The sequence below is a fragment of the Terrapene carolina genome, unplaced genomic scaffold (assembly GCF_002925995.2).
Source record: "Terrapene carolina triunguis isolate 2854851 unplaced genomic scaffold, T_m_triunguis-2.0 Scaffold242, whole genome shotgun sequence".
NCBI lineage: Eukaryota > Metazoa > Chordata > Testudines > Emydidae > Terrapene > Terrapene triunguis.
This window is the reverse complement of record NW_020664593.1, coordinates 2,888,516-2,903,356: the sequence shown is the minus strand read 5'-3', so window position 1 is coordinate 2,903,356 and position 14,841 is coordinate 2,888,516. Positions and strand designations below refer to the sequence as shown.

Below are 14,841 nucleotides of genomic sequence, written 5' to 3'. Positions count from 1 at the left end.
GCAGCTCTGCAAAGATCATGCTGTTGGAAATGTAATACCAGACACCACTGACCTAGGTGGATCAGGGGCCTCAGTGGTACTGAACCACTAGACAAGTGACTCTCAATAGTCAGATGCTCTTACTGGGTGGATCTCAGGCAATTGGATCCCTTTTTGGCAGTCCTTCATGTTTGACTGTTGATCTGAATTCAGGCTCCGATCCTGAATCCAAAGTCATACCTATCAGCCACAGATCCATACACAGCTTTTATTTATTTATATAGATCAGTAATATGCTATGGATCTGGGTGTTGCAGCTCCCAGCCCCACACTGCCGGATCCGGATCCGGGTTTTGCAGCCCCAGATACATGCTAGGCTTCCAGATCCAGATTTTGCAGCCCCAAATGTACTCTGGGCTGCCAGCTATTGGATTTTGCAGCCCGAGATGCATGATAGGCTTGAAGATCCAGATCCATGTTTTGCAGCCCCGAATCCAAGCTAGGCTAAGGTGGGCAAACTTGCTCCTGAGGCACAGTCTTTGAAGCTGATGCTAAATTTATGCGGTGCCAACTTAGTTATCTGGGCCTGAGGAGCCTTCCGGTTTGTAGGGGAATGTGAGGCAGCCCTTCCACTCCTGCAGGTCCAATCAAAGACCAAGCTGGACCAACATCTCCTCAGGTCTTTTAAAAGAAAAATCTGACTAACTATAAACAAAATCTTCCTCAAAAAGTGAAGAAAAGACTATGAGGACAGTATAGAGGATGCAGTGTGCTGTAAGCTCGCTGCACTTGGGGCAGTTAGAAAGGAACAGAAGGGTGGCTGGGGCCACTTCCCCTTTCATACCCTCAGAACCTTCCAGGATGGGGAGGGGCAGGTGGCCCCAATGAACACTGCTTTCCAGGAGGCGCTAGAAGTTTGTGTCTCAGGTGCCTTGATCCCACAAGTAGGAATACGCAGAGGCCATGTGAAGAAGTTATAGTTCAGACCTGAATGACTTGGGTTAGTAGTGAACCATGAAGCCTATACACAAATGCCTTCAGTCACACAATAAGTGTGGGTATTTCTGTAAGTACACCTGTTGCATTTCTACTAGATACCTGCATGGGTTGGGAACTTAAAGCACCAACCACTGTCTTTGTTTTATCCAGTGTATTTTATATGCATCAATACCTTTTTGTTTCAAAATAAACTGCACCTTAAGCCATACTATAGAAATAGGAAGACCTGTGGGTTGTTCTGAAGCATGCTCTCTCACAGGAGAGCTGTGTTCCAGAGATTTCAGTGTCTAAGCGATAGAAAGCTTAGAATCCTCCCCACCGTATTTCCAAGTATTTGAATCAATAGGCTAATTTTCAGAGGTGCTAAGAGATGGCTTCAATAGGAGCAGAGTGTGCTCAGCAACTATGAAGATCAAGCTACAAAAGGTTTTTAAGAGAATCTAGTGTAGCAGCTGAGAAAGGCCCCTCAACCACTTCTGAAAATTTTAGAACTTCATGTTTTGTGAAAAAGTAATGTTTAAAAAACACCTGGAAGGCCCCTGGAGACATGAAATCAAGATAGTGGCTAACAAAGCGTTTCTGTTGAGACACACGCTGGATCCCAAACATGTTCTATTCTCCTTGTCTTTGTTTCAGGTCTTTGATGAGCATGTTAATCCCTTACATTGTACTCAGCTTATAAAAGTTTAAGAAAAGTTTTCCTGTTCCAATATTTTTAATTTGGTTAAAAATTCTTTTACTCTTTTTTTCCATTATGTGTCACACTGTGATGTGAACTTTGAAAGTCATCACCAACGACATCCCCCTCCCCAAACACACACACACTTAAATGTGGTAGTGCTTTTTACTAACCAGGGCGAGGTTAGTTTTTAACTCTTTCAAACACTTTCCTTGATTTCCAACCAGTGGAACCCTCCCCTCCTCTCAAACTTAAGCGTGAATGTAGTTCTTCTGGAAATGAGAGACTGGTGGTACTAGTGAGAGCCTAGGTACCTCTTCTGCCATTCCATCCCAGGCCTCTTGTGCCAATGGAATAGAAGTTCTGGAATGCTAGCATTGCCATTAAGACCTGTATGAGACCCAAACTCGTCTTCCATATGTGACCTAATGAAGATCTGAAGTCAGATCTCCCTAGGTGAAACACTTACCACTGAGCCCTTTCTGTGTCTATTGCAGACGCTGAGAAACTTCAAAAAAATCGTAAGAAGTAAATGTAAAATATTAGTTAATGTGGACTTCTATTACTTTAGCTGTAAATAACATCATTAAAAACTTTGAAAACAAACATTTCTGTCAACACTAAATAAAAAACAAATGACTTGAGCAGAGTATTAAGCACTAAAAGCTACCCAGACTCACTGGTTTAAATAATGAATGGAAGTTTTAAATGAATTAAGAAAATTTAATTTCTGAAACCTTTGGGTCCTCGAAACTTCCTTCCAGGGAGATGCCACAAGCCAACAGAAGGGTCTTATAGTGCTGGATGAGGTTGTACATGACAAGTGAGTGCGCGCTCTCAGATTCCTTCTGCAAGCAGGACTGTACTTGACATAATCTATCAGTCACAGACAGGTTCTGATCCAAAGGAGGTGGTGCCAAGCTGGCACTGATTTCTGAGATAAGGGACACAAATTAATTTATTCAGTACAAGGAGAGAAAGGGGTGAGGGAATGTGGGATTCTTTGAAGCTACCAGCCCTAAACAGAAAACACTGAGTGTATAATTGGAGCTTGAACAAATAATAAATCCATATTGTTTTGATGCAGTAGGGATCCAAGGAACTAAATGAGTACTAGTTTATTTATAAAGAATAGCTCAGATGTAGTATCTGGTTATCACAGAGATCCTGTTTTTACCCCTGTATCACAGGTGGGTTGACTGAGGTACAAGGAAATATAGTGACTTGCTTGGTTACATTCAAGCAGATCAGCCAGCAACTCAATGCTTTTCTTGACCTTTTCTGTAACCAACAGACTTCATTGCCTCCTTTAGAAATGGAGGAACAGGAAATATATGAAACAGTGACAAACATGTCACTCTCAGCCCTGGATGTTATTGATTAATATGGCTGATTGCTTTTGTCATGCAACTGAGCTGGGTTAGGGACTCTCATAAGGGACATACTCTTGGAAGCCATCTCCCAAAAGGGATGCCATCTCCTCACAGTTCTTCCCTGAAACGTGTGGTGTTTTGCAGTTTGGTCTATCTGGCAATCCTCACTTACCAGTCTGGTCGTCTTGTTTCTGCTGCAATGAGACATAGTAGGCATCCTTTCCACCCCAGCATACAGACAATCCAACTACCAAGATGTCTTCACAACCTTTGATAGGAAACCCATCATCTTTAACCTGGATCCGCTGAGGAGATCTTACTAAATAAACATTTTTTAAAAGTTATAATTCTAAAACAGCATCCATAAATATAGCAGTTTGTTCAACTGAAAAATCTAATAATGAAACAACCCAACACAGCCTGGAATTCTTAAAACTGAACAAATGCTTTAATTCTCTTATATGTATCAGACTCACTCTTCCTCCCCTGTGCCCCCAGTTCTTTTTAACTAGCGACTTTAGAATAGCAAGGTGCCAAACACAAACAACCACTTAGGATTCCTTAAAGAGATTTGGCTTTCTGCCTCATAACATACTCAAAATTTGGGGTATAATGGTATTCCTTCACCCTGCATTGGGGCACATCTCATTTTTAGTCAAAATTATTTATTACATTCTTGTTGCTGAGACAATATTTTTGGTTTGGTTCCTATGTTCAGGCAAATCGTCCAGTGTTTAACTCCCTGGTTTTTTGTTTTTATGTGGGGTGTGTGTTTATAAGATAGGAATAGGGAGTAAAATTAAAAACACAACAGTACATGTGGGGATTTTTGCAATCAGGCACAGAGAGTTTCAGAGACAAGCTGCTGATGATGTTTCCATCTCCTCCCCTGAGACAGATGGAGGGAAGCTGCTGCTTGCTCACACTTCTTAAAAGATGGGGGGAGTGGTTTGGAAAAAGGCGAAAGCAGTTATCCTTCTCCCTCTAAGGAAACTGCTTGAATCAGCCTCCCAATTGCTCCTGAATGGCTGCCTTCTTTCCACTGCATCGGCCCCTTAGGAGAGTTGCAGTATATGAATACTACACATGAAAAAGTGCATGAGTACAGCAATGATCTGAGGGGTTGGGGACTGGATTGAATTTCATAGCTAAACAACTAAATCTACCCAAATTAACTTTTTGTAAATTGGAAAGTATTTAACCTCAGATCAGCCCACAATATCTGTAAGGAATACTGCCTGGCTAGCAGAGGCCATGAATAAGTTGCTTATGTTTGTTTCTGAATTCAGTGCCAAGATGAAAGCCATTTATGTATCTTCCCCTGTATCACCAGGAGACTACACCATTCCATTTTAAAATGAGGGATGTGATACGTTCATATTTGCTCTGTGCACTAATTAGTCCGAGTGTGAGTGTTCATGTGAACAAGAGTCTGCAAATAAATACAGGAAGAAAGTACTTAATGTCCACTGCCGGGTGGTAATGCTGGTAGCCTTTTAATAAGGCTGGGGCCATCCCACACTCCAGTAACCTTCATCTTCCCAGATCCACCCTTTAAATGATTCACCTAGTGCTATTCATCCTTCCCTCCTGAAACCCAACTCCTTCCTTCTATAGTGAATCTCAGTACTCGATTTATCTTCTTATTTAGATAAACCCAAGGAATAAATTTATAGTCATTCCCATTAACTTCTCAGGCTAAACAGAGTATGGTTCACAATTTAACGTGGTAGAAATGTGAAAGAGGAACTGACCTTGTTTGAATCTGCCACCTATAGTTGACTTGGGGGACAAGAGACATTTTGTTCTTTCACAAGCCACCGAGATGGCAAATCTGCTATTGTTCCTCCATTCTCTGATGAAGGTCTGGAAGAGAGCTTTGTCACTTGCCACATCAATAATAGTGAAGCTTTCAGCACTGCATGAAATAAGTGGCAAAACATGTTGAGATAATTGCAATGAAAAGCCTTGGTCTATAAGAGAATTGTCTTTTACGGGGTTAGTCTCAAGCAAAACCTCACATGTTTCTCCATTACCAGGCTTAAATGGCAGTGTTTCTATATGGTGGTCTGAACTAGGTTTGCCATTCTGCAGTGGCTGAAAAGGTGGTACTTCATCTATGCGGCTGACATTTTTGTTTTTTCCAAACGTTAGAGAAGAAGATGTGCCAAAACTTTTTGGAACAGGTTCCTTAGGAGGCGTTGGAGGAATAAGTCCTTTTCTGATATCCGGTTGGGGGTCAGATATTCTGTTGCTTCCTTTGAGCAGCAGAGGGTTATAAGCTGGTTTCTGAACATCTAGGGCTCCCTTATTGCTCTCTCTAACTTTGAAATAGTTCTTTAAACCCTGGCAAGTGGATAATGACTCTCTCTGACAATAGCTGAATTCAGAAATTGTACCTGGCTCTTGTTTACTGTTTGAGATTACCAACTTTCCTTTTGAGGAGGAGACTCTTGGACTTAAAACAACAGGTTTATTATCTGAAGGACTAGGCCATCTGTCTAAAATATCTTGCAACCCTGGGCTTATGTCAAATGAATGATCAGACCACACCACTGGATTGGTATTCTTTTCCACAGCTTGTTGGGCATTCTGGAGCCTTTCACCTTGATCCAGTCTTGTCCCCTCTGGTCTAGGATCATCCTCCTCACGCCTTAGTTTTCTTAACCCTAGCTCAACAAGAGCTGCAGACAGACTGTCTCCTTGACAAGGAGGCAAGTCTACATTACCTAAAGCTTCAGCTATCTGCAAAGAATCTATATCAGAGAATATAACAGACACATCATTACACTGTGCTGGATGCTGATGCTCATTCCAGTTTACACTGACAGTTAATATATCCCGAATGGGTTCCACGTTCTGCTGATGCAAAATATCAGCAAGAGAGCTGGAAGTGGCTTTAGAGGGAGGAGTCACAACCTTCTGTTCCCCAGATTCTGCCCCTTCAGCCTCATGTGTGCGCATATCTGGAGGGCCATTGACATAACTGAAGCTATCATCAAACAATAAACTGTCACTCATATTCAGACTAGTTTCAGGAGGGGGATGGCACTCAACTTGTACAAGCACAGTGTGAGGGCACTGGGCATTGGCGGGAGAGACTGCCTTCTGAAGACCTTGAGAAGCACTTTCCTTCACTGAATTTTGGGTCTGATAACCTTGTAAAAAGCTACATAGTTGTGAGTCAGTGAAAGAAAAATCATTTCCTTTAAAGCAAAATGCAGATTCTGTGCATTTCATTGCAGGCTGTAAATTAGGGCTTCTAGAGCCCAAAGCATTAGTGCAATGTAAATCTGTGGTTTCTTTCGTGGTATTTCTTGTCCCAAGATTTGAACAGACCACTTTTCTAAGTGCTGCAGCTAGCTTTTCATTTGCAACATCTTCATTTTGTAAAGTGCTGGCACAGTGTAGTTTCATGGAGATTTTCTGCACAGGTATCTCTGTCCACTCTGTATCTTTTTCTCCCTGCTGTCTTCCAATTTCAGCTGCCACCTGCTGTTGTAATAGCCTATCAGTCTGTGTATCCAACTGGAAGCTGTCTTCAAATTCTTTGGAAACTGAATACAGATCAGGAGAATAACCATTTTTAATATCTTTTGCAACACAAATAGCTCTGGATTTTACTGTGGAGTCTTTCAGAAAATCCTCAGGCTGATTATCTGCTTTACCCACGCCTCCAGTTTGTAACAATATTCCATTGGGCTTTTCAGTACATGTTTTGCCATCATTTTGAATTTGAAAATGAAAGGATTTATTTTCATGAGGGTAAAAATAAACAGTTTTCTGTTTGCTAGCACTAGTGCTCACGTGCATGTTTGCAGAACTGCTGGCTCCATCATTACAAAGTTCTGTGCCTAGAACCATTTGTTGTTTGGCAGGTATCTTTTCAGCACAGTTTGTAACTGGTTGGATTTTGCTCTGTTTAACACCCATGTATTCATTTTTCGCTGACCTACTAGAAATTCCCAGGTCTCGCATAGTATCATCTGTCTCCATATTCATGGGTGGAGCATCTCTCACTACAGTATCCCTACCTTCCAGGGGATTCACTGTTTCTTTAGGATTGGATTTATTAGTAGTGGAAGGCTCTGTAAGTAATTCCTCCATTATCTCTTTGCTCTCTGGTTGCATTTCGTCCACCTGTAAAGATTCTGAGCCTTTGACAGTGAAGAGCTTGTGAGCAGATGATTCGTTTTCTCCAAATTCCTTGTTCTTTCGATCTGAAAAAGACTTAGCTTTAGACTTGCTACGACTGGATACAGAGGGCCCATTTATCTCTGTTGTGTGCATCCTTGACTCATCAAGCAGCAACTGATGCTGTTTTGAAACAGTGCTTTTGCCCTCAGTTTGACTGAAACTAGTGTCCATAGTCCTCCTGTACCCAGATGCCTTAGAAGTTTTCCGTGAAGTGAAGTTCAAAGTTGGTCTTTTCCCCTTTTCAGTAGGGAATTCTTGAGTTGTTGCCCCAGAGCCTGCCTCACTTTTGGTCAGAAAAGTAACTTCCCTGTTTTCTTTACCTTTGCCCAAATTTGGCCGCTTTCTAGCGCTGTATACGACATCACCATTTCTCTCCTTTGTCTGGGTGTGATCTTCCTGCAATTCATTTTGGGATCTGGGGTTTGACATACTACCACTTAACAGCCTTTTATTTCCCTTTTTAATATTTGATGAATTCCCAGCTTGAAAATGGGTGCCTTTATCAGGTAGAATTCTGTACCCTTCATTGCTGAATACTTTTAAAATCCCTAGTGAACATTCCCCATTCAGTTTACATTTTCTGTCCTCCAGCTCTGATTCACTGCTGGTCATGGAAGATGTATCAGACTCAAGAAAAGAATCTGGGCTCCATTGCACTCCCATCATAGCCAAGTCCTGTTGTAGGAGTATTCTAGCTTCCTCCACAATAAGGGATGCTGCTTCACTTTCGGTTAAGCCCTTCATTCCCACCATCCAGATACAGTGGGTATTCCGACGCTCCTCAGCTGCCTCTTCATCTTCATCCACTGCCCTACGAATGCTAACGGAAGGAAAACAACTTGAAGTTAGACAGAAAGTTGTTTAGAAACACTCATACTGACAATAACAATCAGTCAAAGCAAGCACCATGCTACTGTGCTCTTATCTTCAATTAGGATAGTAGTTTCAATGAACCATTATGGCAAAACATGTTTCTGGACCACACAGGCTGCACCTTCTAGGAAATGAGTATTTGATGGTTGTTGTTTTTTGTTTTTGTTGTTTTTTTGTTTGTTTGTTTTTTTAAAGTGAATGTAGTGCTAGTAGAAGGTATAAGAGTAACCATGCTAAGGCTGCAGTGCAGTGCCCCCATGCAGGTTTGCCCTCCCTTCTCCCTCAGTGTGACAAAAACCTGGGGCAACCTATGTAACAGCAAGTAATTCTAGACTTAGTTGTTGTTCTACTACGTCAGCTCACAATTAGCACAGTCCTGAAAGCCCATCATGTGGGGAATGCCCATTAATTTAAATGAGTGCTATGCACAAAGGATCCCAAGGTGAACAATTAGGATTTTCTCATAGGGACAGCTGTTTACTAGGCAGTGGATCAAGGCCACCAATATAATTTTCCTTTGATGTAGTCCATATAAAGTTTAGAGAAACTGCGGGTAAAAAACGGTTACTCACCTTCTGGTAACTGTTATTCTTCGAGACGTGTTGCTCATATCCATTCCAATTAGGGGTGTGCATGCCACGTGCACAGTCATCAGAAAGTTTTCCCCCTAGCAGCACCCGTTGGGTCGGCTGTGGAGCCCCCTGGAGTGGCACCTTCATGGCGCTCAATATATGACCCTGCTGACCTGGCGCCTCCTCAGTTCCTTCTTGCTGGCTACTCCGAGAGAGGGGAAGGCAGGTGGATTTGGAATGGATATGACATCTCGAAGAACAACAGTTACGAAAAGGTGAGAAACCGTTTTTCTTCAAGTAATTGCTCATATTGATTCCAATTAGGTGACTCCCAATCCTCACCTAGGTGGTGGGGTTGGAGTTAAGGAAACGCTGATTGTAGCACCGCTCTGCCAAAAGCTGCATCATCTCTGGCATGCCAGACGATGGCATAATGAGAGGTGAACATATGTACCGAGGACCAAGTTGCTGTCCTGCAGATTTCTTGTATCGGGACCTGGGCCAGAAATGGAGCAGATGAGGCCTGAGCCCTTGTGGAGTGTGCTGTAAGAGCCAGGGCTGGTATTTTGGCCAGCTCACAGCACGTGTGGATGCATGACATGATCCAGGAAGATATTCTTTGAGATGAGACCGGGAGTCCTTTCATCTGGTCTGCCACAGCTATGAACAACTGTTCGACTTTCTGAACGGCTTAGTGCGCTCGATGTAAAAGGCTAGTGATTGCGGAACATCCAGGGAGTGCAGCCTCTGCTCACGGCTACTGGCATGAAGCTTAGGATAAAAAACAGGCAGGAAAATGTCCTGAGTAGTGTGGAAGCGTGACACAACCTTAGGAAGAAAGGCTGGGTGAGGTCAGAGTTGCACCTTATCCCTGTGGAAAACCGTATGAGGTGGGTCTGAGGTAAGGGCCTTTAACTCAGACACCCTCCTTGCTGAAGTAATGGCGACAAGAAAGGCTACCTTCCACGACAGATAGAAAAGGGAGCAAGTCGCCAGCGGTTCAAATTAGCCTGGAGAGGACCAGGTTAAGGTCCCATGCAGGGACAGGCTTGAAATGTTTATGTTGGATTGCCGGGGTGTGCATACCCAAGGATTTCATGGTAGCCCTGGAGTCCTTAAGGCTATGCAGCCTAGAGTCAGTCTGCTCTGCAAACAGACCAGGCCCCATCAAAAGGCAGGTCCTGCATGGTCTGTTGAACCTCAGACAGGAGTCCCGAGGCCTGCAGCAATGAGCTACGCCTCATGGCAATACCGGAGAACAAGGTGAATGCCATTGAGTCCACAGCATCCAGTGAGGCCAGTAAAAAGGTCCGTGCCACTGCCTTGCCCTCCTCCACTATCACTTCAAACTCCTTCCTGGACTCTGTTGGCACCAGCTCCTTAAACTTGAGCATCGAGTTCCAGGAGTTGAAGCTGTATCTACTCAGAATTGCCTGCTGGTTGGCAATCCTGAGTTGCAACTCCCCCTGTGGAATACATTTTGTGCCCCAATAAATCTAGCACTTGGCATCCTTGGACTTGGATGCTAGGGCTTGTTGTCCCTGCTTCTCCTTTTCATTTACTGCAGCTACCACCAATGAGTAAGGCTGTGGGTGTGTGAAGAGGTATTCGTACCCCTTAGATGGGACGAAATAGTTCCTCTCCACACCCTTCACGGTGGGAGGGATGGAGGCCGGGGTCTGCCAAATGGTCTTAGAATCATAGAATATTAGGGTCATCTAATCCAACCCCCTACTCAAAGCAGGACCAACACCAACTAAATCATCCCAACCAGGGCTTTGTCATGCCAGGCCTCAAAAACATCTAAGGATGGAGATTCCACCACCTTCCTAGGTAACCCATTCCAATGCTTCACCACCCTCTTAGTGAAAAAGTTTTTCCTAATATTCAACCTAAACCTCCCCCACTGCAACTTGAGACCATTGCTTCTTGTTCTGTCATCTGCCACCACTGAGAACAGCCCAGCTCCATCCTCTTTGGAATCCCCCTTCAGGTAGTTGAAGGCCATCAAATCCCCCTCAGTCTTCCCTTCTGCAGACTAAATAACCCCAGTTCCCTCAGCCTCTCCTCATAAGGGTGCCCCAGCCCCCTAATCATTTTTGTTGCCTTCCGCTGGACTCTCTCCAATTTGTCCACATCCCTTCTGTAGTGAGGGGACCAAAACTGGATGCAGTAATCCAGGTGTGGCCTCACCAATGCCGAATAGAGGGGAATAATCACTTCCCTCGATCTGCTGGCAAAGCTCCTACTAATACAGCCCAATATGCCATTGGCCTTCTTGGCAACAAAGGCACACTGCTGACTCATATCCAGCTTCTCGTCCACTGTAATCCCCAGGCTGGAGAGCGGCGCCGCGATCGGGGTCTGTGCGGGGACGCGGACTGGTGCTGGGATGACCGGTGCCAGGATCGGCATCGCGATTGGGAGGGCTGGCACGACCTGGAGTGTTGCCGCAAGTGCAATCAGTGCCGGGACTTCGAGCAGCAGTGCTGAAGGACAGAGCATCGCCAGTTTTCCTCGAGACGGTGCCACACATTGCAGTACCGGAGGCTTGACTTGAAGGACCTAGGACCGCGGTGCCATCATGGCGATGAGGTCCCTCACGGCCTCAAAGGTGTCCGAGGTGGATGGCAATTCCACCTCCTCATTGACCTGGCTCGGGGAGTCCAACGGCACCGGACTCGACGGTCCCCCGCTTGTGGGGCCAAAGTCAACGGTGCCGGCTCCAAAGTCTTTGGCCCTGGGTGCTCTTCTCTGGCACACACCCTATTGGCCAGCTCCAAAGGGGTGGGTCTCTGAGTCAGAGATCTATTCCTCCCCTGCTTCCGGTGCTGCTTCTGCATCAGGGAATGGGAACACCGCGGGTCTCTCCCAGAGTCCTTCCGTGGTGCCACTTCTACCACTGCTGCCGGGGCACTGCGCACCGATGAACTCGGTGCTGGGTCTTGTCACGCTGATGTAGGTTGCAGTCTAACTGCTGCCTCCATAAGGAGCTGCTTGAGGCAAAAGTCTCCCTCCTTTTTTGTTCTGGGGCAAAACTCTTTACAAATCCTACACTTGTCCGCTTGGCGTGCTTCCCTCAGACACTAAGCAAGCGTCATGGGGGGTCGCCCGTTGGTATGAGCTTATTGCAGGACTTGCAGGGTTTGAACCCTTGGGACTTAGGCATACCCTGAGTCCCAAAGGGGAACGCGGTCAGGGTGAAGGGGAAGATCACCCACTCCCAACAACTATCTGCTGTAACCGAAAACACTAAAATTAAACTTAACAAGGCTAGGAATAACTGTGAACTAAACTAAACTGAAAGCTAAGGAAAACGAGGAGAGCTTGCTAAGCAGGTCACCGCAGTTCCAACGACCGTCCCTGGCAGTAAGAAGGAACTGAGGAGGCACCAGGTCGGCGGGGTCATATATTGAGCGCCATGAAGGCACCACTCCAGGGGGCTCCACAGCCGACCCGACGGGTGCTGCTATGGGAAAAACTTTCCGATGACTGTGCACACACACCTAACTGGAATCGAAATGAGCAATCACTCGAAGAAACCATGTTCACGTTATAATGAAACACCTAACAACTATATAAGTTTTGAGTGTGAGAACAGGCTCTCTGCGGGGATTTAACTTAGTTCACCTGTGTAGACATGCCACATGGGTTACTTTTTGAATGGACAAACTTTTGCTTTATTACAGTGTTAGCTTGGACAATGATTTAGTTTAAAAAGGTACCTCAAGCACAAACTTCACAAAACCCCCACAAAGCATGGTGGAATTACACCAGTAAAATAATTAGCAGCCTCTTCAAGTGACAACTTGCATTTAAATAAGAAACGTACAGACACCTCCGTAATTAATATGGCTCTTACCGGGTATGCAAAATTGAATTTACGAGTTTTTAGTTGGCATTCCTTTTGCTGACAAACCAGCTCACAAACTTACTGTTGTCCAATTAAATCCTTACAATAGTACTCTGTACTAGTAGTTTTCTCTAACATAACACTAGTAGAGGATCTGACTATGTTACAACATGGATTAATTAATTAGAACACTCCTGATGAGAAGAGAAGTATCATCCCTGTTCAACAGGAGGTGAAACGGACACTGAGGGTAAGTCAACACTGCAATAAAACACCCGTGACCGGCCTGGCTCAGCTGAATAAGGCTTGCGCGACTTGAGCTGTGGGGCTATAAAATTGCGGTATAGACATTTGGGCTTTGACTGGAGCCTGGGCTCTGGAACCCCAAAAGTGGGGAGCGTCCCAGAGCCCAGACTCAGCCCATGCCCGGAAATCTACACTGCAATTTTATAGCTCCACAGCCCGAGCCAGCTGATACAAGCCAGCCCCAGATATTTTATTGCAGTGTAGACATACTCGGAGAGATAAAGTGACTTTCCCACGGCTATACAGTGGGTCAACAGAAAAGGAAGGAACAGAACCCAGGACTCCCAAACTTATCCTGTAACCACCACATGCTCTAATTCAGGGGTAGGCAACCTATGGCACATGTGCCAAAGGCGGCACGCGAGCTGATTTTCAGTGGCACTCACACGGCCAGGGTCCTGGCCACTGGTCCGGGGGGGCTCTGCATTTTAATTTAATTTTAAATGAAGCTTCTTAAACATTTTAAAAACCCTATTTACTTTAAATACAACAACAGTTTAGTTATATATTATAGACTTATAGAAAGAGACCTTATAAAAACGTTAAAGTGTATTACTGGCACGCAAAACCTTAAATTAGAGTGAATAAATGAAGACATGGCACGCCACTTCTGAAAGGTTGCCAACCCCTGCTCTAATTCATTAGAAGTACTCTTGGAACTATATAGTCACGACTGAATAACTTAACTCCATTTATAGTGGAAAGGAATGCACTCAAAAAGGTGTCCAGGTTGACAACTTGTTGATTTCTCACCTTTTGAATGGTACAGCATTCTTCAGGGCAGTTTCCACTTCAGCAGTATTTCCTTTAGCAAGATCAGCCACTGTGATGAAGCCAGCATTATAAAGAGCTCTGGAATACTGCGCATTCAGCAGAGATACCCGAACCAGGTCACACAGCTCCCTCTGGACACCAAAGGTGAGGCGACTCTGGAACTGGGAGAGCAACTGTTCCATGTTGTGCCATCCCAGACGGTTAGAGAAAACTGTTACCATCCCTGGAACATGAAAATTATATTCTGTTAGGCTTAATTTAACTTCAATTCTAAAAAGTTAGATCCATTTTCCTCTGTAATATCAGTTTGAACATGCAAAAATAATATAATTTAAACTAAAAATTCTCTCTTTACAAGTCAGGCAACATTCTTGATTCCCCAGTGTAATAATACTCTTATGTTTCTAAATGTCTTGACCTACGATGCAGTCAGAAAAATGCTGGATAACCAAGGAACAAGCTATAGCCTCTGTATGAAATATTTGATCAGGAAATTGCCAATACAGAAGTTCTACTCTTTAAGATGACAACATTGCTCCCTCTCTACTCTATTATCTTAACATTAAATTGCAATTAAACAGAGACTGACAGATGTGAGACCTTGGAAGCACAGAAACTTCAAAAGATATGTGCCAAACATTACAGACACTGAGATTATTCATAAACTTGTGTGTGTGTGTGTGTGTGTCTTTGTGAGCTAGTGATGGTATTTTAACTCCACAGAGCAGGGTGGGAGTTCCCAAGACAGGCAAACAACTCCAGAGAAGAACTGCACATACTAGTTCAGACTGGGTTCCAGAGGCCCAGCAGACAAAGAACGGGGACTTTTGGTATAAAGTGGAAAGACTGAACTCAGTCAGTGATCCTCTCTGATCCTCCAACTGACATGAAACTATCAATCACTAAGAAGGCAAAACCTTGCTGGAAGGATTTGAAGGAATTTGGCAACCTATCAGGGTCTCCATGTTGCAGATTGATGACACCTGGCAAGCTTAGCATGTTGCATAGATTGTCTTTTGGCTTATGCTGTGTTTCTTTTGTAATGTTTTGTCCTGAAACAAACATACTATGCTCTGTGAAAGCTGGCTGGTCACTGGTAACCCTGCCATTATCCCTTAAGGGTGAGTGAACGACAGGTGGTGAACTAAGGTCAGACCCACTAGGACAGTGGTCTCCAAACTTTTTATGCCCAAGATCACTTTTTGAATTTAAAGGCAACCCAGGATCTACAGTGCC

The 14,841-nt window shown here is 44.3% G+C and overlaps 1 protein-coding gene across 2 annotated transcripts in view; it reads right to left on the bottom strand.

The window, feature by feature from the left end:
* Positions 1-14,841, bottom strand: part of LOC112108353 (DNA polymerase theta) — a 106,172-nt gene that overhangs the window by 50,056 nt on the left and 41,275 nt on the right. For both annotated transcript variants that reach the window (XM_026657377.2, XM_026657378.2), the window contains exons 6-9: positions 13,585-13,828; positions 4,785-8,047; positions 3,203-3,349; positions 2,395-2,591 (exon numbers count right to left, since the gene is read on the bottom strand). In XM_026657377.2, coding sequence (XP_026513162.1) covers positions 2,395-2,591; positions 3,203-3,349; positions 4,785-8,047; positions 13,585-13,828 — 3,851 coding nt within the window. The remainder of the gene's footprint in view (positions 1-2,394; positions 2,592-3,202; positions 3,350-4,784; positions 8,048-13,584; positions 13,829-14,841) is intronic.